The 22,029-nt window shown below is 47.4% G+C and overlaps 4 protein-coding genes across 4 annotated transcripts, besides 25 other annotated features; 1 reads left to right on the forward strand and 3 right to left on the reverse strand.

The window, feature by feature from the left end:
* Nucleotides 1–16,281: a sequence feature (heterozygous, Esmeraldo-like haplotype).
* Nucleotides 142–162: a microsatellite.
* On the reverse strand, nt 487–5,439 carry Tc00.1047053508811.10 (uncharacterized protein; the record flags this gene model as incomplete). The annotated part of the gene is made up of 1 exon (XM_805416.1): nt 487–5,439. One exon carries the CDS (start codon nt 5,437–5,439, stop codon nt 487–489), a length of 4,953 nt encoding a protein of 1,650 aa, XP_810509.1.
* Nucleotides 2,089–2,135: a microsatellite.
* Nucleotides 5,069–5,118: a repeat region.
* Nucleotides 5,524–5,596: a sequence feature (A-rich).
* Nucleotides 5,713–5,738: a microsatellite.
* Nucleotides 5,859–5,893: a microsatellite.
* Nucleotides 5,959–5,980: a microsatellite.
* Nucleotides 6,044–6,126: a sequence feature (A-rich).
* Nucleotides 6,221–6,406: a sequence feature (A-rich).
* Nucleotides 6,648–12,938, reverse strand: Tc00.1047053508811.30 (hypothetical protein, conserved; the record flags this gene model as incomplete). Its single annotated transcript, XM_805417.1, has 1 exon — nt 6,648–12,938. The coding sequence occupies one exon, from the start codon at nt 12,936–12,938 to the stop codon at nt 6,648–6,650; it is 6,291 nt and encodes a 2,096-aa protein (XP_810510.1).
* Nucleotides 13,112–13,273: a sequence feature (A-rich).
* Nucleotides 13,358–13,386: a sequence feature (AT_rich).
* Nucleotides 13,439–13,470: a microsatellite.
* Nucleotides 13,525–13,575: a sequence feature (A-rich).
* Nucleotides 13,798–13,824: a sequence feature (AT_rich).
* Nucleotides 13,835–13,870: a sequence feature (AT_rich).
* Nucleotides 13,879–14,616, reverse strand: Tc00.1047053508811.40 (uncharacterized protein; the record flags this gene model as incomplete). The annotated part of the gene is made up of 1 exon (XM_805418.1): nt 13,879–14,616. One exon carries the CDS (start codon nt 14,614–14,616, stop codon nt 13,879–13,881), a length of 738 nt encoding a protein of 245 aa, XP_810511.1.
* Nucleotides 15,165–15,186: a sequence feature (AT_rich).
* Nucleotides 15,337–15,440: a microsatellite.
* Nucleotides 15,462–15,571: a sequence feature (A-rich).
* Nucleotides 15,587–15,705: a sequence feature (A-rich).
* Nucleotides 15,842–19,797: a mobile genetic element.
* Nucleotides 15,846–16,006: a mobile genetic element.
* Nucleotides 16,282–22,029: a sequence feature (areas not merged during assembly with more than two copies in the genome that could not be assigned to a particular haplotype).
* Nucleotides 19,524–19,750: a mobile genetic element.
* Nucleotides 19,777–20,213: a mobile genetic element.
* Tc00.1047053508811.55 (uncharacterized protein) lies at nt 20,476–21,393 on the forward strand (the record flags this gene model as incomplete). Its single annotated transcript, XM_805419.1, has 1 exon — nt 20,476–21,393. The coding sequence occupies one exon, from the start codon at nt 20,476–20,478 to the stop codon at nt 21,391–21,393; it is 918 nt and encodes a 305-aa protein (XP_810512.1).

Genomic DNA, 22,029 nt, shown 5'->3' on the forward strand with positions numbered 1-22,029 from the left:
TCTTTCTTTTTTTGTTTTTCCCTGCACAACTCCCTTGACGTCAACTGCACGAGGCAAACATGTCGTCCGTTTAGACGCAGTGCCAAATCGAGTGGTACTTCCCCTCCTCCCCCCACCCCACCCCCTTTCAAAAGGAAATAAAAAAATAAAAATAAAAATAAATTACGCAATAAGACAGTCAACGGCTTACGTCAACCACCCCACAGTCAAGCCAAGTTCCTGTACACAAATACATATATATGTGCGGCGAGTCCCCATTCCCCATTCCCCCCTTTGAGCAGTAAATGGCACGACTCCAAGAAATTCAAAGGTCCTCCTTGAGTCCTTTTCAGTTCTTGTGTGCGCATTTCTTTCAAACTCACTGGTCCATTGGCAATGCCACTTAATACCACTGTATGGACATTCAAAAGATTGACGCATGCGCTGAAAAAAACTGTCCGAGCCTTTCCCAGAGAACCTGCATGCCTTCCAATCCTCTTTTCCTTCTTATTCATCCTTTCCCGTTTCCCCCCTTTTTTCTGGTGATTCGGTTGATGGCGGCTTACTTTCCATTCCCTCCACTAAAAGAACCGCCTTGTAAGTGTCGGCAAGAATCATTTCAAAGTATTTCAGCTGATTCACCATGCGCGATTTTTCTTCTCCCATTTTTACGGACCCACGTCCCAGGAGCCTCCTCCACCCCGTCTTTTTTCCCGTCACCTTCGCTTTTTGCCGCCGTGTCATGGAAGCCAAACTGCCTTTATGGGGTTCGTTCGAAAAACAACCACACAACCGGTTCTGTACCATCAAAAAACGTTGAGCACACGTCTCCGGCATGGCCGTATGATACACAAAGCAAGTCCGTACAAAACTCGAGCGATCTCGCACAGCAGAAAGTAAAATTGATCGCATGGCTTCTTTTTCAGCACTATTTACTTGTTTTTCCTGTTCTTGTGATCGTAGCAGGAAATCGTACAAGTTCACCTCGTTCCAAACAAAAAAACCAACAAAAGACGAAAACACAACATCGTGCGGTTCAACCGTTTTACCAACGGCTGTTAACATTATGAACGTACTTTGCATGTCCTCCTTGCTGACACACCGTACTAACAATACCGATAGAGTTTGTTCAATCTGTTTGATAAGTGCATCCACTTCGTGCGCATGCTGCACATCATGCCACCTCACACCATCCTGAATCATTGGCCCAAGCAATCTGTTACATTTAAACGAAAGCTTCGATGCCATAAGAGTCTCCTGATCGGCCAAAAGATCATACACAAAACGTCCATTACGGACGAACCCAAGAGAAAATGTGATGTAAGTTTCATTTGGCTTTCGTTTCAGTGCCAAGCGAACAACATCCAAAAGCATCGTCAGCGCCAAATGGTGTTTACCAATCGTGGCATCTGCCGTAAGAAGTGTGACATTCTGTCCCTTTTGAAACCTGCTGGTAAGATCCATCAATAGCCCTGATACTCCAGGTAAGTCTTCCAACGAGGTGACAGCGTTGCTCGTCCTATCCAGAGATGTAAAGACACATTCTTCTTTCTGGACAGAAATACACTTTTTCTCTATATGCAGCTTTCCACTAGAATTCGCATTATCGTGAAGTACAACCGCCGCGGGTTGAATCCGGAGTTTCTTCCCTTTTTTCTCAACTTGTCCGTCGAACACCTCGCATGCCCGTTCCAGGATTTCATCGAGACGTCTGGAAACAGATTTCTGAAAGGTTGTTTCATTCGGCACACCTCTTGGCAGGAACTCACACCAGCTATGTATCACTTCATTTCGCTTGTTGTCGAATTCCGGGGAAACTACACTGGAAATGGCGGGCAATAAAAAGAAACGGGCACTTTCTTGAGATAGTCCCAACTCACAGAAGCGGAAATGGTTCGCCTCCTCATTATCCCTCCGCATTTGCGTCTTTTTTACCGCACCTAATTTACCCTGCACGTGTACTTGTTGTTGTTCGTGGCTTGGCTCGCATAAGATCGAGTAGTAATTGTTTTTGTCTAATCCATTTTGTTCCATTCCACTCCCAGCTTGTACGGATGGTGATCTCCCGCATGGTTCGATATGTCTCTCCCCACCAAAGCTTCTGGCTACATCACGATGACGATGATGAGGATGCTGAGGATGCTGAAGATGCTGATTGTCAATTAACAATTCCGTAGAGGTAAACGATGAATGAAGTAAAAAGTTCGGTGGCATCGTGATGTCGTAACTGCCGTCGGCAACTATCGCCATGGGATGGGCGGCATTTGGGGCATCAAGGAGCTCCTTTACGGCGCTTCGCATTCGCTCCACCAGAGCCCATGCTTCTGCAATGTCCCGCAATGTTGCTGTTTGTGTATCACCAAAAATAAGACCTTGTTGTTCTCTTGTCAGACTGGCATCACTCTTTCCCTTCAACCAGAGAATCTCTTGCATGTACATGGCACACCGCTCTGCCAAATACTTCTCCAAGCTACGCATGGTCCACTTCCTCTGCGGTGGGGGTACTTTTATCTGTTGAAGGAGTTTTTGGGTTTCAAAGAAGTTTAGTGCCGTCATGCAGACATTGTTCACATCCGTCACACAGAGCGTAAAGTGTTGCTGAATACAACGGTACAGATTTCGGGGACTCTCCATGGGAACAAATTCATCGATCCAAAGTGACTTATAACATTCTGCACCTGTTGTCAGGGTAAATGTCATGGAAGAGAGCACCACATCCTCGTCGAGCGCCGCTGAGTCCTCACGCGCCGTGATCACCGCGGATGTCCCACGTTTCAGAATGAAGGAGAAGATTAGATTCATCCCACTGAGCAGAGATATGGGAAGCACCTTCGCGTTCATACTCAACAAACTGAGAATCTCGACAAACTGATCAACCGAATTCAACGAAACAAATTTTGCTCCTCGAACCACTGGCCCTGCCGGTGTCCATGCCGCCTGAAACGGAAGTGGAATAAAGTCTTGAAATTCCTCCTCTGATTTAGTTGCAAGATGATCCCTGACGCAATCCATAGACAGAACCTGCGTCACAGAAAGGTAGAGTTCACGTCCAGTACAACGTGCTGCTGTTTCAGATTCCACAAACCTTAACAATGTCAACCACAGAGGGGAGGTAAGGATGTCAGCAAAGCATTTCGCACCATCCCGCATGTATAAGATGGCTGTGTTGTAGCCCTCCCCAAACAAGCTAAACGCATGACTTAGGAGGTACGAGATGGAAGCACCCTGTGTGGATGGTCCACACGCAAATGGCTTATTCCGCCATAAACAGATCTCATTGAAAGACAATTTACACAACAGACCTTCAGTCGTGTTCACCTCGACGCTATTCGGCTCAACAAAGTTGATGATCTCCTTTTCACCCGCGTCTTCCAACAATTCCAGAAAAAGAAGGGAACAAAGGCGTTCGTGAAGAAAATCCTCATCTATCAGCGTCGCTTCCGTAAAGAGCGGCTTGATACCACCTGTTGGTGCCGCAAGCACGCCTCCAAAGAGATTGATTCTTATTCTCGTTTGGGTCCACCTGGAGGCTACAAGTTTTAACAGTTTGCTCGCACGCTTGCCTAGTTTTTCCAAGAAAACGGTTACCTGTTTCCCTTGTCGTTCCGGAACTTCCGCACCCCCATTGCCCTCGCTGAAAAACTTTTCCTTGTTGGGCAAAATCCCATGAAATTCACTGATAGGAGTCCGCAATGCAGAGCGAATGTTCATTGCTATTTTCTGGAGGCACTCCAAGGCCCTCGTCGGTGACAAGGAGGGGGAAGCCCCATGTGTTTTATTCGCACCGTCATCTTTGTCATTTTTTTCGTTACCCTCCTGATCCATCAAAGCCCTACAGAACGCCATTGCCGAGCCCAGAACTGAACGCAAGCTCACCGTGACATCACCACGTCGCCGAATACTTCTGGCCTGGAGAACGCGATTCACCTCCATCATTAACGACGTCTCCGCTGAAGACAGTTGCAACCCACTCACCGTCAATGCTCGCACCAACGAGGCCGCTAGTCGTGGGCTACGAAATACCATTCGAAAAAGAGAAGCAGCTGTAGAAAGTTGCCTATTTTTAACAGCCACATATATTGTTTCCACAGTGGAAACGGCAGAAACCATCGTGGAAACAAGAATATCATCCGTTTCCTTCTTGAATTGCCGAAGAATGGCAAGGAATAATAAAACACCACAGCGATAGTCATCTGTCGTCATCCCTCTGAGGGCCCTACGCACTAATTTCCTGACATCTTCCAGACTTTTAACTTCATAATAAATAGCATGGAGTGGAACTGGGCCATGTAGGGGTGACTTTTCTATGAGTGCTTTGGTAAAACATCTCGGCCTCATAGCGCCGTCCCCACCTTTGGGTAGCAATTCCTTCATCTGGTCATGCTTAAGAACCGTGAGAGAAATCTGCAAGGAAAAAGTGTCAGCTTCATTGCAGGTCGCTGTAGAGCTTAATTTATGGAACACGGTCAAAAAAAACTCTTCCATACACGGCCACATCTCCTCCGGATGGTTTCCTCTCTTGACGGCGTCAATAACATCTCCAGGATATAGAAGAAGCAGAGCAACGTCACGGTCGGCAGCGTACAAATCTGCCAATTCGTCTATTCTTTCCACTTTTCCAAAGCCAAAGTCTTCCATTGGAGTATGAGAAGAAGAACCGCTAGAGTTAATTACTTGACCATCACGGTTGGCGCTATGACAAACCCCAACATTTTCCGTAGAATTACTTTCATTATTCCTTCGAAGTAACTGTTGAAAAATCGGACTAAAGTTTGACAAAACTCCAGGAGAATGTGGTGAACCGTCCACCGTCCCTATTGCATCGGACATTAAATATTCGTTCTGATGGAAGTCAGCCATCTCATGGGATGAAATTTTTTGCTCCTCCCCTTTTGCTGCCTCACATTCACCACCCGTCCCACCATCCAGAGAGTCTCCCTTGAGATATCGCAACACCCCCGATGGAGGCCTTGTGCCATCAACACCGCAGCATTCCTCTACAGAACCCAAAAAATAACCGTTCCGCCACGCTGACGGAGATCCACTCCTGCCTAGAGGGGAATATGCGTCGTACGTGTATGAATTGAATTCTTCCTCCTTCTTTTCTTCCTCTTCTGCTTCCCTCTCCCTCTTTTTCTCTCTGAATGCCAAACCAAAACACCCCTCAGTCGCAGGTTGGCTGGGCAGACGTAGATTAAATGAAGATCCCGTCCTGAAAGTATCACCCAACGGTAGCGACATCGTTCCGTCCATGTTCCCACTCTCCGTCACTCCTGCCACACCGTTTTCGCCGGTGGGAGAAGCAAATTCAGACAGTGGCGGCAAATGCAGATTTGTTTTGCTAGACGACTCCAAAACCAAGCAATAATTCCCCGTGACTTGCTGGAGATGGCTCTTTGCACGCGTTCCCTTTGAACTCTCAACAGGCGGCAGAGCCACCGCCTTGCCAGACGTCTCCATAAGACCTCCCAATCTTCCTTTTCCTTGATGCAGGAGAGCACCACTACCACCACTTACAGCTACACTCGTGCTACCTGCAGTCACAATAAGAAAAAAAAAAACCAAAATAAGAGAAAAAGTCAACAGGAAGACCGAGACCAAAAAAAAAAAAAAAAGAGTAGCTGCAGGAATAAACCAAATGAAGAATAAAGCCCAGTTTAACTTTGACAGGCAAACGCAGCTGATAAGGGTGGAAAAAGAAATAGCGAGAAATGAATCATAAAAAAGTAGTAAAAATAAATAAATAAATAAATAAATAACAATAATACCCTGTGATCGTGCGGTGCTTCTCCGCAGCGGGCCACCACTTTGTATTCACATAAATAATATTTCATTGACAAAACAAAAGAATAAACACAAACAAAATGAGACAACAAAATATAAATAAATAATTATATAAATATATAAATATATATCAGAAAAAAAAAACATTCTTCAGAGTCATAAACATAAAAATACAGAAGAAGACATTCGTTTGCCCACACACACACACACACACACAATGAGACATTTGTAGTGCATCTCTCTCTAATTGACCGTTCCGTGCCAATGGCACCACTGTTTTTAAAAATAAATAAATAAATAAAAATAAAAACACGGTTAGACCTTCACAATGGTAATATAAATAAACAAATATAAATAAATATATAGTTGCTATACCCCTCTTCCCTCTTGTACCACATTGTATACATTCGCGTCGGATGAGGAGTCTGTTACGTCGTGAACACATAACCCACACCGCAGATAAACATAACTATACACATACACACAAACACACAAATAAACACACGTACAAAAATACCGAAGAGTTCAGCACCTAAAAAAAAATAATAATAATAATAAAACGACAAACAACAGAAAGAAAAAAAAAAAAAGATGGGGTACGCTAAAGGCACAAAACACACACAAAAAAAAAAAGAAAAAAAGACTTCTCCCACATGCCACACAATCACTCCTCAAAATCCTCTTCGTCTCCCACACTTTGTATTCCACATGCACACTGTAGGATTCACGCCTCAGGTAAAAAAAAGGAGCCGACAACACACAACAGAAGAGAGAAAAAAAAAAAAGGGGGGGGAGGAAAAAAAAGGTGTAAATAACAAGTAACCATAACAACGATAAAGTAAACAATAATAAATAAAATGCACAGAGAACCCACAGTAACCCATTTACGACTCAGAGCCCAAGGGAACAAAACCTCTTTCTCTTACTGGAACTTCCAAGAGTAACTCAGCATCGTGCAAGTAAGCCTTTAACTGAGTAATCCTGGCGCTGATGTACTCTTGTTGCCGCACATCCTCCGCCGTTTGCTGGAGTTCGAAAAGTTTGGCAATGCCTTTTTTAAGCTCATTCACATGTTTTACAACACTTACGGGACGTGAAAGACGATTATGCACGTGAGCCAGCTCCATTTGTACCGTAAGAAATTCTCCTGCGTTATCCTCATCGTCACAAAGCCCAAGCATAGCGATGGTGTAACAGGGACCACCGAGTGCTAGTTTAAAAAGTCCTGTTGGTTCATTAGGCCTTTTGTGCAACACACCTGTGTAATGCGATACGCTGTCAAAGACTGTTGTTGCGATGAAAGAAGAGACGAGTACGTCACGCGCAGGAGATTCCACATACTGCGTGAGGCTGAGTGCCACCACCATAACACCAGGATCCTCGGACCGCAGTGCGGGTTCGGCACGATCCACTGCGAAGGCAAGGAGGCGATCAAAGCCTTCCGCGGAAGTGACTATATGATACGACGCTCCCCGAAGCCGACGAATAAAAAGTGATGATACCTCAACCTCAAAACGGTGGAACGCAAGCCCTTCATGAACAGCCAACAGATCTACCGTGACATCATCCTTGACAAGTGCTATAGAGACAAGCAAGTCCCCCTTAATTGTTGTTGATGGCGACTCCAAATTAATATTGTAGACTATGAGGTATGCAATTTTCCGAAGAATGAGCGGTGTCACCGCGGAGCTCCGACTTTCCGCGGCAAGAAGCGCGGTATTATGCCCCATTAAAAATTTAGCTACAAGATCATCAATCAGCTGTGAGGAGGGAACACTGCCGCTGGAATCTCGAACCACCACTTCGTCCACATCGTACCGGCAAACAAACTCCCCGTTGTGAAGAAGAAGGGAATTGTTTTCCACCGCGATGCAACCGTTCCCTGGCAGTCGTTGCTCGAAGCACACGAGGGAACGCACCCTCCCTTGAGCCTCCGCTCGGGGAACTGTCTCCGATAACGACATGCGATCGTAGTGGTTTTCATCCGTCTGATTTTCATCTGCATCATTCAGGTAGGCCTTGGGATCGTTGTCTTCAAAGTTTTCTAAAAGTTTTTCGGCATCCTGCGCCATTTCCTCCAGGCGACGCAATATTTTTTCTGTCGATTCCCGATCGTCAGAATCCCGCAATTTTTCACTTAAAGCCGGCGCTAAATCAGTACGAATACCATTAATAAACTTGTTGATGCTGCCACGGTGAGTTGGTCGGTTCGTCATTTCCCCAAGACGCCGCTGTACGGCAAGCATATCGTGCATACGTGTTTCATCGCCGCTAAAACCGAGCACGGCCAGAGTGAAACATGGCCCTCCCAATGCGTAGTGAAACAGTGCACGGGAAACAAGGGGAGATCGATCGAGTACAGTCAAATAAAGACCGACATTCTCTCCCACCAAATTAAAAACAAGAGATGAGACAATAACATCCTTTTCGGCCTCAATTTTTTGCTTCAACACAAAGGAGATAAAAACCATCCCATACTCCCGTTCGTTCACGGAAGCGCGAGTGAGTGCTGCTGTTAACATGGAGTCGAATACAACCGCATTTTCAACAGGAAGACGTGTTACATTGTGTATACATGGACCAAAGATGGGTGAGATGGCAATGACTAGTTTTCGCGGGGAACTGTTCTCAAGCAGATCCACCACTGTCTCACCCCGCACCTGCACAATGGAAACACTGAAAATTCCCTTATATTTGGGTCCCTGGGACAACGTCGTCTCGCGAATCTCATTCAGTACATCATGCACAACACACTTTAAAACAAACGATGACAAGGATGAACTGCGACTATCCGCCGCAAGAATAGCCACATTGCACCCCAACATGAATTTGTCGAGTAATTTGTCCAGCATTTTGGAATTCACAACTTCACAGCCATCCGGTCGCTCAATCACTTCATCGACCTCATACTCTTCAAAATCATCATCAGTCATCACAATGACCACTGTACCGTCATGAGTAACATTGACTGTCTCCTTGCACCGTGGATCAAGGACAACAAGCGTTCGCACATTGGAGCTTAGTGATGCATCCATTTCTGTACGGTCGTCTCTTCGGTTGCTTTTACCCAGACGTCCTTCATTCCCTGTAGAATTATCTTCGACGAATTCGCTCTTTTCCCGTCCTTCTTCTTCCTCTTCCACGTATTCCTCCTGTTCCGAAATCAGCGTCAGCAGGGAATTCTTTCTTGCCGTATCTGCATTCTTTGGCAATTCGACGGAAGAGCAAATTAGCCGTTCACTGCTCTTTTTGTTGATCGGGGGCAAATTGGCGGTTGATTTCGTGTCCACAACGGGCAGTATGCTTTTAACATGTGCCTCAATATGGTGGAATACCGGCTTTTTTAAAGGAACATCTTCGCGATTGATGTACCGCGTACTAGCCGTGGTCCCAGCTGTGGTGGACGCGGAAAGGGGACGAGAATCTTCCCTGCTAGAAGCTCGCAATACGCCTTGCGGTAAAGCAATTGTTGTGTCCGTGTTCTTTTCCAGCTGCTGCTCCGTGCGGGCGCCTGCATTCGCATTTACTAACAAATGAGTTTGCGTGGAAGAGTAAACTCCGGCGTGCGTGGGATCCTGAGAGTCGATGGGACCTTTTTCGATATCCTTCATGACACCTCGACCCAATCCTGAAGAAAAAGAAGAAACACGTTTTGCGAGCACTTCTCGACCGTTTTCGCCGGGCGGTTTCGGAAAATTTGGTTGTCGCTGGCCCATGCAAAGTTTGGCTAATGGAATAACTGGCAAGGTAACTGGAGTATTTGCTTTTTTCTCCTGCTGACTGCTCGTGGTGGAATGACACGTATTGGGGGCCACAGCCGAATCTGCATTTTTTGTGGCGTTATTTGGAGGGGCTTTAACCACGCTGACGGTCTCCGGTGGGTGAGGAACCTCGGACACATGTCCCTCCTGAGTTGTATTCAAAGTACTTTCCCCAGTGCCAGCAGCCCTTGGCTCGGGGGGTGGGGGCAGCAGCATTTTCCGAACATGCATTGAAGGGGGCCGTTCAACTTGTTTACTCATATCCGGTTCTTCCCTCACACTTTTACTGTCATCCTTCTGTGGTTGTTGCTTCTCGGCAGATTGGCTGTTTGCGGAGCCTTTCTCGGCCCCGGCGGCATCATAGGGCGCCTCATCCGTGGCTTTTGCGGCTGTTTCAGGATTCGCCTTACAAATAGGTTCATGAGGCACTTTCGGTTCCTCAGCGGCTTCTCTTGGAAAGAATTTTTGGGGGTCCATCAAGGCACGCTTAGCGACAGCAATCTTCTCCTGTAACACCTCACGTATTTTTTGTGCCGAGGGATCATCACTCTCAGTCGCAGCAAGCTCCCTCTCTGCTTCCTCAAGAAACTTTTTCACACTTCCGACATTACCGCGGCTGTTGACAATGGAGGCGAGTTTGTTTTGTGTATTCATGAGTTGGGTGGCGCTCCTATCCCCCTCAGATAAGGTTAGAACCGCCACTGTAAAACACGAGAAACCCAACGCTGCAGAAATCAAATTACTAGACTCGTGATTCTCCTTTTTCAACAAGCTGTTGAGGTGAGTAACAGACTGGTTTCCACATATAACCAACATAGATGACAAGATCACGTCATCCTCCCTAATTTGTTTAAGAACGACGGAAACCACAAAGAAGCCGCAACCACGTGTATGATCAACTCGAGCGACTTCCCAACCACGCGCTATGACTTTAGAAAAATGTCGCAAATCCCGCAATTTTACATAACCAACATTCTCAATAGTAACATCTAGCAGGGCAAATTGTTTAAATGTCGTTCGCACCATCCTTCCCGACTCAGAAAGAAGATCCTGCGTGAGTCCTTGTTGAACCAAGGCGACGGAGAGGAACAATTGACTGTCCTCCCCCAAATCCTGAAATACACCCTGCATGACTTCACGCAGAGGTCTCCAGCTTAATAGCTCTACGGATTCGCTTCCAGCCAGGCACATGGACACATTTAACCCTGAAAGAAACATTTGACGAAGTTTTGAGAGAGTTGTGGAGCGAAAAATACTCCCGTCACACGACTCCAAACATTCATCAACCTCAAAAAAAAGTGGCGACTCAATACCTTGATGTATCTCTAGCTTCGTATCCCCAACCAATCTTATCTTTGCCAGCGTATTGGAATCCTCCTGTGACCTGTGGATTATTACCAACGAATGTATATGATTCTCAATCTTGGTATTCTGATTTTCTGGTAATCCTGATGATTTTAAAGACTCCCGAGTAAGGCTTGCATCCGCAGTCAGTCTTTTGGGGTGGGGTGCTGCTGCAGAGTGTGTGGCGCCTTTTGCACTAACTATCCTTCTCTGAGAAGTCCGATGCACGGGGTTAGCACCCTGTGTCGATGTCTGTTCCGGCCCTATACTGGAACTGAAAGAATGTTTGGGCAATTTGGACGGTCGCTCAACCTTCTCCTCATCGGAACGACGCTGCTTTACTTCTTCATGCCCTGTCCTTTCAGCCCGACGTTTCTCCAAGTAGGCCTTCACACGAGCTCTTCGTTCCTCATTTTCCCTTTCCTGTGCCTCTTGTCTTTCAACTTGGCCACTATCGGGGAGATCAGATACCTTCGTCGTTTTAGGGGCAAATCGATTATCCATAACAACCATTCTTGAGGCCCGCAAAGCAGACTTGTCACTGGCTTGACGACGAGCATCTTTAATCCGCTGTTCTTCATTTCTCAATCCTTCCTCATTTCCCTCCAGTTTTCGCGGAGGGGTCTTCGGAAGTGCGACTTGGCCCCCCTGTGCAATCGGACAGTTGGACTGTGGAAAGATTGGTTGCAATTTGGTCATGGCAGATCCCGTGTCATTCTGATAATCGACGGCCGAAGGATATTCCATACTTCCCAAAAACTCATTCAAGGGCAACTCTTGACGTAATGTATCCCGTGGCAGTGGGGTTTTTAATGACGATGGTCGAGACTCCTGTGAAACGATACTGGATTTAGGCAAAGATTTTTGCCCTTGTGTCGACGAGATCGCAGTGCGTAAAGGCTGCGGAGAGCTTTCTGGCCAAAAAAAGGGCTCACGAAACGAAACATCATCAAAAGCAGGATACTCCATATCCGCATTCCCTTTTTTTTCAGAAGAGAACTGTGGCCCTTTGTCAATTTGTTGACAACGCTTGAATCCCCCAGTTTCTGTTGCCAGGGGTAAATATCTCGGCTCGCCACTTCGAGTTGAAATAGGGGTGCTTGGGGGCATACTGTGGGGTACTAAAGACTCAGTCATCAGTGCTTCCAGGTCTGCTGCATTTACTTTCCCAGGCGTATTGGAACTTGGGGGTCCGTTCGCAAGCGTGCCACCATTATCGCCTTCCCCAAATAACTGATTAATAATAAACTCAGCCTCCTGCATATAACTTCGAGCTTCTCTAACCAGTGCCTCCTTCCTCAAGAACTGTGTCGACAATAATGGAGTCTTCACGGAAGACACGCCCATTTCTGCGGAGGGGGTGTTGCTCAAACTCGCTTTTACCTTGCAAGAATTTCCATGGCCGGACCCAAACTTCCTACGGGGACCTCCCAAAGATGAAACAGGCGCTGCCGAACGTGGGAAATATACTTCCGCTGGTACTGTTGCGTTCCCCAGTACCTCAAAGTCATAATCGACATCTTGCGAATTGTGTGTTGCGCCCCCAAGGGAGCCTGGTAATGCCACTCGAAATGGTGGCTGCGGAACAAACCCAAAATGAACTCCATGAAGAAGCGCATCAAGACCATAAATAAAGTTTTCCTTATTACCTTCAATCACTTGGTAAAGACATGGGTAAGCTGTGTCGTATACACAGGATGGATTGATTTCGTCAGAGATGGTATGAAACACTGTGGAACTACGCGTTCTATTAGTTGGCAAAACCGCAGATTCTAACACTGGATGATCCAGGTTTGTGCATTTATGTTCCGCAGGATGAGTCCCGTTGAAATTTGATCCAGAATTATCGGCCTTTCCTGCATCTTCCTTTGCACAGCAAACCGCCTCGCCAGATTCACGCGGAAACTTCTCTGAAGCATTCCCAACTAAGGTGTGGCTCTGATCTTTATCAAGGGCGTCGACGATAAAATTTTGTTGGTCTTTTTTTTGAGATAATGGAGTTGAAGGAAACTGCAGTTCCAAGAAGGGAAAACTCTGCTCCGAGAAAACAGGATTTGCTGTGGATTCCATTTTTTATATATTCCTAGAGAAACAAAAAGAGACACTCCAATCCCGCTTCTCCGTGTTACGTACTGTTCGCGTCCTCTTTCTCTTTCCTTATTTATTTTCCTTTTTTGACGTTCCCCGTTTTTTACTAACGTCACAGCAACCCGCCTTCGAAATTCTTCAGTCCCCTTAAATGTAGAAAAAATCAGAGCACAAAAAAGTAAAAAAAAAAAAAAAAACATTAATAAGAAAAAACACTGAGACTGGTACGCAACAAAAAAAAAAAAAGAAATAGAGAAATAAAGAAACAAAGAAATACGTATTTATATAGAAAATCACTGTAAAGATAAAAATACAAAAAGCCTTCTTAAATAAAACAAAGGCGTTGTATTTCACCACTTTTCAGAAAAAAATATTACAACCCCTCTCAAAACGGTATAAACATATATATATATCAATAAATAAATAATTTCTGCGGAGTAAGAAACCTAGAGAAAAAAAAACAATGCAGAATTTTTAAAAAAAATGATAATAATAATAATAATAATAATAATAAAGCAACTTTTCGTAAGTTGATTCAGCAGAAACGAGAAATTTTTATCTATACACAAAAAAGGAAAAAAAAAGGAAACGTAAAAATAAAAAAGTCAATAAAAATAAAGGCACTAATTGAGAAAGAAGAAGATCACATTTAAGATCTTAAACAGGAAGAAATAGCAAAAATTGAGCTTCTAACTTTAACAAAAAATCAAGTACAATTGGCACTTTCTATAAATAAATATCCTTTGCTGGGCGAGGTAAGCACAAAATAGCAAATCTTCCCTCAAATAATCAAAAATAAAACCAGGTGATTCACTAAAAAATTCCTTGATCGTTTGCCCAGATAAAATAAAAAATAAAAAAATATATTGTGTTGTCCGTTTTAAAATAAAAATTTACGTTAAAATAATAATAATCGCCAACTTTATAAAGCCCCATTAAACGTCAGAGAGCTACGTCTGCGACCAATAGGCCCGCTTCCATTTTGTAGCCCATTTCCTCCCTTGTGCATGACAGTAAACTTTCGAATAAGTGACGCGAGACCCTCTCTTTCGTATCCTTCGCTAGGAGCAGGCGCCTCAAAGGTTTCTTCATGCGGTTGCCTAATACCGCAGAAAAGATCGTATCCGGAAAAAACATCCATGTTATTATGGCAAGGTATAGGACTTTCGCTCCGGTTATCGTCTTGCAAAAACAACAAATCATAAAAACTCTCAGAAGGCTGATATCCAGAGTCCAATGGTACGTTATTATCTTCTTTTTCAACGTTTGAAACCATGGGATCCATTGGCCCACAAAACGAATCCGACGGCGGTATAATGGAACAGTTTTGTAGCTGCTGTGGAACAGTAGAAGTTCCCACATTTTGTGACTGGAAACGTGTAGCGCCACTGTTTGGGTCTGCTCGAGCACATGAATGCACAGTTCCAGCACCTGGTTGCATTGGCATTTTCATACTCCATTCACTACGAGGATGATTCCAATTGTCTGACACTGTAAAAACATCAGCGTTTTTTTGTGGATGCATTACATTGGAAGGAATATTTCTGTAAATTTGATATTCACCAGAAGCCCGACGAATTTCATTGTAATTCTGATTGTATGCTTTTTTTAACGATGGGTCCTTCCCATAACTATAATATTCATACCCATTTCCATTCATATTGAGTTTTGAAGGTAAATTCTTTGAAAGAAATAAGTGTCAGTAGGTAAGCGTCACCAAATAAACTCTCTCCTGCTTGGCAGCTCCAGATCCTGCTGCGGAAAGGACCTAATTTGAAAGCACCCACGACCACTCACACGCAGAAAATCTATTCCCTTGTTTCCTCTTTTCTTATTATCAGCTTTCTTTAATTAAAAAGAAACAAGACAAGAAAAATCCACTTTTCTCATCCAACTCACACTCCAACGCATAAAAAAAATGTGTACGAGTGAATATAATTTAGTTGCAAAAAAGGCAAACACAATAATCTTATTCTTCAGAGAGAGTTTCATAACGAATATAATTACCATTATTATTTTTAATACTTATCGTCTTTCAGAGAAAAAAAATAAGGTCCAAATCTTTCAAACCAAAAACAATTAAAAAAGTTAAAAACAAGAAAGCTGAGAATGCGATGAGCTACACGCAAAACTTTTGTAAATTAGCAACGCAAATATGTATTCTTAAATAAATACATTTATGGATTTTTCGTTGTTGAACACACACACAAAAAAAAAAAAAAAAATTTTTCCTCATTTCGTTCAACAACTCCTCTTTTCCTAATGGAATTCATCACTTACGTGTGAAAAAAAAAGAAAAGAAATTTAGCTGCATATTAAGTAAAAGAAGAAACAGAATTTATAATAATTCTTTACTGAATTCTTTTTCTCCACCATAAGAAATAATAATAATAATAATGCCAATAATATTGCTAATGATAATAAAGATTCATAATGACAATAATCACAATAATAACAATAATAAGTAAATAATATTAATAATAAAGGAATAAATAAACAGTATTCAAAATAAAAAAATGAACAATAATTAAGATAAAAAGAAATAAATACTATTTAAAATAATAATAATTAAATAATATCGAAATAAAAATAAATATACAATATTTAAAATAAAAGAATAGGCAATATTTAAGATAAAAATAAATAAACAATAGTCAAAATGAAAATAAATAAAAAAAAATTAAATGTTAATAATAAATAAATAAAAATCAAAACATAAATATAAATTCAATAATAACAAAAATAAGAAAATATTAATATTAATAATTGTCATGAAAACTACAAATATAAAAACAAATTAAATAGTCACTAATAAAAAAAAAACCAGTAATGCCTTATTCATATTATTTTACTGCCAATTGATTTTCTCCTTGGATCTTATTTTAAAATGTTTCTGAAGAGAATGGTTGCAGGAGAGCTGGCTGAATTAATCTAATATATATCCTGATAAAATGAACCCACTCCTTTGCGACACCCTTCCTATCTTAGAAATTTGGGAAGAACACGAATTTATGGGGAACAGGGAACCGATAGAGGCCAGACAATTATTTTTAAATTTACAGACACAGCGAGGTTGGCTTAAGGAAATGGCGTTGGTTCCTATTAAACGGCCTCCGAGTGGAGCGATATTGGCGCCCGACATTCAGAATTGGTACGCCAACATGGCGCTGCCCAGGCGCAGCTCACCTTCATTGATGAAACCGGGAATTCGGATGCGACGTTAACCGCGGCCGCCTCAACGACAGAATTGCGCATGGATTTCGGGACCCACCACCAAACCCTGGGCGGATTCGGGCCTTACAGGACATGTTGCGAATCTCCGGGCGCCCCAAGTACCACATTTTGAGACCCGATCGCTCCTGCTCATCGTGCGGGCGCGGCCCGGGAGTTGGGGGTCCATCGAGGGCCCATCCTCGCGGAAGGGGAGCGCTGGGGCACGGACCACGCCTATGCCATCGCGGGCGCGCGGGATCGAAACACCGAGCTTCACACGCGGGCGGAAGAGGCGCATAATAGCCTATCGGCGCGCGAAGTTGACATCGCGGTCGCCGGACGCGAACAGCAGTTGGAGGCGACCCGCGCCCAACTACAGGAACGAGAGGCGCGCGCTGGCGCCAGAGAGGCGCAGCGAGCCGCGCGGGAGGCGGAGACGGCGGGCAGGGAAGAAGCCCCCACCTCTCGGAGAGGCCCGGCAGATGGACCTGACACGCGTCAAAATACGGCCGGAGATGGTGTCACCAAACAACCGCAGCGTCCGACGCGTCGTTTGGTGGTTGGGGGCGCGCCGCCACGCACGGCCCGACGAAGTCCGGCGGACGAGAGACGGTGGGTTATTCCCCATTCGTCCCAGGGCAATTTTGGGAGGCTGCGTTTCTATCCCTCCATTGCCTTTGCCCTCTTACACCCTCCCCTCGGACGCCCATTCTGTCACAGAAGAAGCGGAACGAAGTTTTCGCGCGTTCGACGCCACTTCTCGGGCCGCACGTGTGTGGAATGAGGGCGTTTCCGGAGTCGTTGTCGACCTCCGGGGCGCACAAAATCATTGGCATCAGGCGGGCGGCCAGGCTGAACCTCCCTTTGGCAGCTTGGCTTTGTGGACGCGCGCGCGCGCGCTGGAAGCGGAGCGCGATCCCGCCGATCGTTTCTTGGATTTTGGCCGGACCTTACTGCAGGCATTCCGGACGCAGCTCATGACGGCGTCGGACCCCAACACCCCGCTCTCCAAACAGCGCGCCCGACTTCACACCGCCGCTCATGAAGCCGACGCCTTTGCGAGGGCAGCCCGGCCTCTCGCGGAACGGGGAGGGGCACAACGACCGTGCGACGTCAGCGGCGTCGCATTTGTGGGCGCGAGGCGTCCGCACGCAAAGCCCGAGGCGCGGCCAGAAGGAATCAATCGCGACGCGGACGGCCGTCAACAACGGCGGCGGCCCCACCCATGCCGCCACCACCCGCCGTCCCGCACAGGCGCCGCGCCGAACCTCCACCCGATGTTTCAAATTGCCCGACGCAATCGCCGAGAAGGGTGAAGGGGCTTGTTCGCCAACGGAGCCCGACTGTGGCGCGACGGTGCTCCGGCACCCCGCTTCGGGCCGGCGACGCGAGGAGGGCGAACAAGGTGGCTCGGGAATTGTTTGCGACGTCGGCGTGGGAACGGAGAAGGTCGCAGGCGGGCGCCCCACAACCCTCCGCCGCACACGCGGACAGCCGAACAAAGAGGCGAGCCGCGCGGCCTTTTCGATGGCAACCGACGACGCGGCGCCACCGACCCGACCGCAGGACGCCAGGATGCCGCGGTCCATGTCGCGAATGAATCGGACTCCGCTGGGCGTGGCGGTTCTGAGGTTGCAAAAAATCGCGGCGCGATCGGAGACGAAGCGGACGCGCCCTTTAAAAAGGAAGAGGCGGATCAATTTACCCGCAGCCGGGCCGAATGGAAGTGACGGGTTGCATTCCGACTTGCGCGGATGACGGCGAGCCGTTCGACCTTCCAAGGACACAGCGCGATATTCGGGGAAGCGCGCCACAACGCCGGCTCAGGCGTCGTCGCTGGCCGCGTTGGTGTGAGGGGGAAACTGCGGAAGGGCAGGAATCCTGGCTGACAGCAGAGGAGCGTGTTTTCCGTGGTTTTTATCATCACCCCGCCGCAATCACAAGACTCGCGACAAGGACACGTCGGGCGGTTCCCCTTTTCCCCAGCCCTCCGCCACATCAGACGAAAGCCCACGGAGGATTCCAGTCGACGACGCGCGATTATTGAATTAAGTGGGAACAATTGAGGACGCCTATTCCGCGATAACAGGTGGATGGATAATACCCTTTTCGTTTGTTTGCGGAGGAGAAACCCACCGGTTTTCGACGACGATGGATTGCGGGGCCGCGCGACAAGAACAGACACGACCCTTCCGAGGCTCATGTTCCTTTTTTGCGCATTTCCCATTATTTGCCGCCTGTGATGGCTGAGGCCGCTTTCTGCCTGGAATTAAAGGCGTCTTTTTTCAACTCTTTTTACCGCGGGAGACTCGGCATCCCTTTCGATTCTGCGTGGAGGACGGCGCGCTGGTGGAGCTGGCACGGCTCCCAATAGGATGCAAGGCCAGCCCAGAAGTTCTCCAGATTATTATTAGCAGTTGCCGAGGTGACGACGGTGGTTCACCGCCTCTGGGCTGCATCTTCGTTGGTGCGTGTCGGCGTTTGGATCGACAATATGCGCATCGCAGTGTCGAAAAGCGATGCGACATCGTGGGAGGCCCAAGTGCTTCGCAATGCGGATGGCCGTCACGCCACGATGGGGAAGGACAGCGAATCGGGAGCCACGCAGTACACCTTCGTCGGGGGCGCGGTTTGATCATACTCACCGGGCGGTGTCCCTGAGCGACAAGTTTGTCCGGTCTGTGCGCGCCATGCCGTCGCTAAAATCTTTAACCATCGCGGAAATGGAGGTATGGCGTCACGCTTTTTGTACGTGGCGGCCATTTTGGGCACGCGTTTATGTGACTGCCACTTTTTCATCAAGGCAGTGCGACGACGATTATCCGCACTTGACCGGGGGATGGTGCAGGAGACATCCCCGGCGAACCTTCCGCCGGCAGCGGTTGGCTTGGGCGAGGGATTGCGACACATCAGCGAGAATAATCGTCGGCGAAACATCAATCCCACGGAAAAGGCATCGACCACCATCATCACGGATGCATCGCTCCATGGATGAGGAGGAGCCGTTTTCATTCCAGCTGCGGCGACGTTAAAATTGCCGGAGGGAAATGGAAGAGGAAGCGTTTTCTCATCATGCAGGCCGAGGCGCGCGCGGTACGCTTTGCCGTGTCGGCTTTTTCCGACATCTTGCCACGCACCGTGGACGTTTTGGTAGACAGCACTTCGCTGCAAGGAGCGGCGAATAATGGTAGCTTGGAATCACACCCCATGATGTGGGAGCTGCGACGGATATATGAGTTTTTTTTGACTCTCGCGGAATACAGGCATCCTTTGCCTACGTACGGTCTGCAGACAACCGCGCAGACGGCATACCGCGCGGTCGTGTTTTTACAATTCAGTACTTGGCGAGGGGAAGCGGCGGTGTCCTGTGGCTGAAGGACCCCAAAGTCCGCCACTCCGTAAGTAATAATATTCCAGATCCTGAGTTCAAAAGGCCGCGTGAGTAGTCAACAGAATACATATATTTTATCACAAGAAAACATTGAGGCATTTAGCCGCTTCTGCGCTAACCCACTTTTTCCCTATCTTTTTTGTTTTCTTGAGATAATTTCAGGAGCCGGCCAGCGCCCCAGAAGATTATTCTGCTTTTTTTTTTTTTCTTATTTTTAGGAGCTTGTGAAAAGAATGATCGCGGGAGAGCTGGCTAACTTAATTAATGAATGTACATCCTGATAAATGCAGACATTCTTTATGATACTTTTCTGCCGTATGAATCTTTTGGGAAGAACGCGACTTTGTAGGGGCAGGGAGCCGATAGAGGCCAGATAATATTTGTTTTTATTTTGCCATCCCACCCACCCCCTTTTGATTCCCACCACGCGGCGGGGTCTTGTGGTTGGAGGACCCCAAAGTCTGCCACTTCGTAAGTAATAATATGTAAATCCTAACTGAGGACTAAGGACCATGCTAGTGGTCCACAGAATTTATATATATATATTGAATGAAAAGAAAACATTGAAGCAATTAACTAACGAACCTTTTTTCCTAACTTGTTTGGTTTCCATAGATTATTTCAGGATCCGGCCAGCTGCCCAGAAGATTATTCTGATGTTTTATTGCTTTTGTGTGCTGCTGCTGCTGCTGCCGTTTGTTTTTGTGCGGTGGCTGTGTGTGGTGTAGCGGCCTTGTTTCTTTTTGCTCTCCCATGCTCTTGCAGGGCGGCTCCACAGTGTTAGGTGGCTCTACTGGATGTGATGATGGCTAGCCGTGTGGTGCTGTTGTGTGCTGCGTGCGTGCTGTGGTGCGGTGCGCCCGTGACGGTGGCTGCTCGTGGCACGAGCACTGCACTGAGAGTGGGGGACGCGAAATGATGGCCATGAGCAAGGGGGAGAGTGACGGCGAGTTTCTGAAGGCGGACTGGAGGCTGATTGCACCGCTGAGATTACTAGGGACCGTTGTTTCTGCGGAGGCGAAGAATGACGAGGAAAGGGGCGGCTGCGGGGGGAAGGAGGGGGCTTTCAGGGATATTTGTGGAAAACCATTGTCGAGTGCATCATTGTACGTGTTGGGGGTGGGTGTCAGGGGCGACGCAGACTCGCACCTTCCGCCTCGAGCTCCATCAGCCGGCGGCAGCAGTCCTCCTACCGGGTGGGTAATGCTGGCGACCGTGGCCACACATCCTCAGGTGTCTCTGGGGACTCAGCGCATTCTACTGATGGCCGCAGGGACGAGGCGGGGGAAGCTGGGGGCGTGGCAACCGCCCGGGAACTCACTCAGCAGCAAAAACAGGTGCTGGCGCCAGGAGGAGGAGGAGGCGGACCACCAGCTTCTTCAGGTCCCCCATAGATCAGGGGGTCGAGGAGCAGCTGCGGCACAAGGACACTCATCAGGGAATCAGGGAGCATCGCTCGGCACCCAGCAGCAGGTGTCGGGGCTGCGTCCACCATCACTGGATGAAAAGCAGAGCGGGGGCACAACCGAATGTCCACCAAAGCCAGAGGAAGCTCCAACCCCTCTGGTACCACGCGGCATACAGACTCCGAGGGTCCAGGTCAAATGCCCTAGTCATCTCCCGGTCGAAGTGAAGATGATACTGTCACCCATCGAGGTGGGCCGTGCCCCGAGAAGGTTTCCGTCAACACTCAACAGGCTGATGCTGCAACGGCGGAAGAGGAACGCCGACGTGAGAACACCGATGCTACTCGAAAGACGTTCATGGAGGTTTCGGGACAGCACCGGCGACCACCACCAGAGCAAATGTTGCGGCAGCTACTGGCGACGGTGACGGCAGCACCGCAGCACCGCGGTCTCCCAGTCCACTCCTTCACTTTGCTTCTTGTGTGTGTGCTGCTGCTGCTGCCGCGATGGTGGCTGCGCTTGCATGAAGTGGCGTGTGCTGAAGGCGAGAGAAGGCCAGAGGAAAATGTATTGTCCTTGTGATGAATATTGCCTGCAGTTACCGTGGAAAATGAATTCTCGTGGTGTGCGGGGATTGCTTTTTTCTTGTTTCATTGCTTTTTTGTTGCTGTGGGCGCTGCGCCTCCACTTTTGCGTGAAGGCCGTCCGTGAGGGGTGCGGACACGACAGACGCCTTCGCCATGTGTAGTACATGTGGTGGGGCCTTGTGTGCCGCCCTTGCTGGTCTCTCCCTCCTCCATCTGTGTGTTGTTCTCGCTGCATGACTGTGTGTGTTTGTGTGTGCCTGTTGCCGCGGATTGGAGTGTGTGTCGTGCGTGCTGTGCGGCGTACGGTGCACGCCTGGCTGCTGCTCTCTCGTCTTGTGTGGTTTGCCCTCCGTGTGTGTCTGCCGCACCTCTCTTCTCCTCTGTTGCTCTCCATTTTCCTCACTGTGCAGATCAGCTCCACACCACTGAACGACCACACTCACGATGATGATGACGTGCCGTCTGCTGTGCGCCCT

The sequence above is a fragment of the Trypanosoma cruzi genome, genomic scaffold (assembly GCF_000209065.1).
Source record: "Trypanosoma cruzi strain CL Brener 1047053517067 genomic scaffold, whole genome shotgun sequence".
NCBI lineage: Eukaryota > Euglenozoa > Kinetoplastea > Trypanosomatida > Trypanosomatidae > Trypanosoma > Trypanosoma cruzi.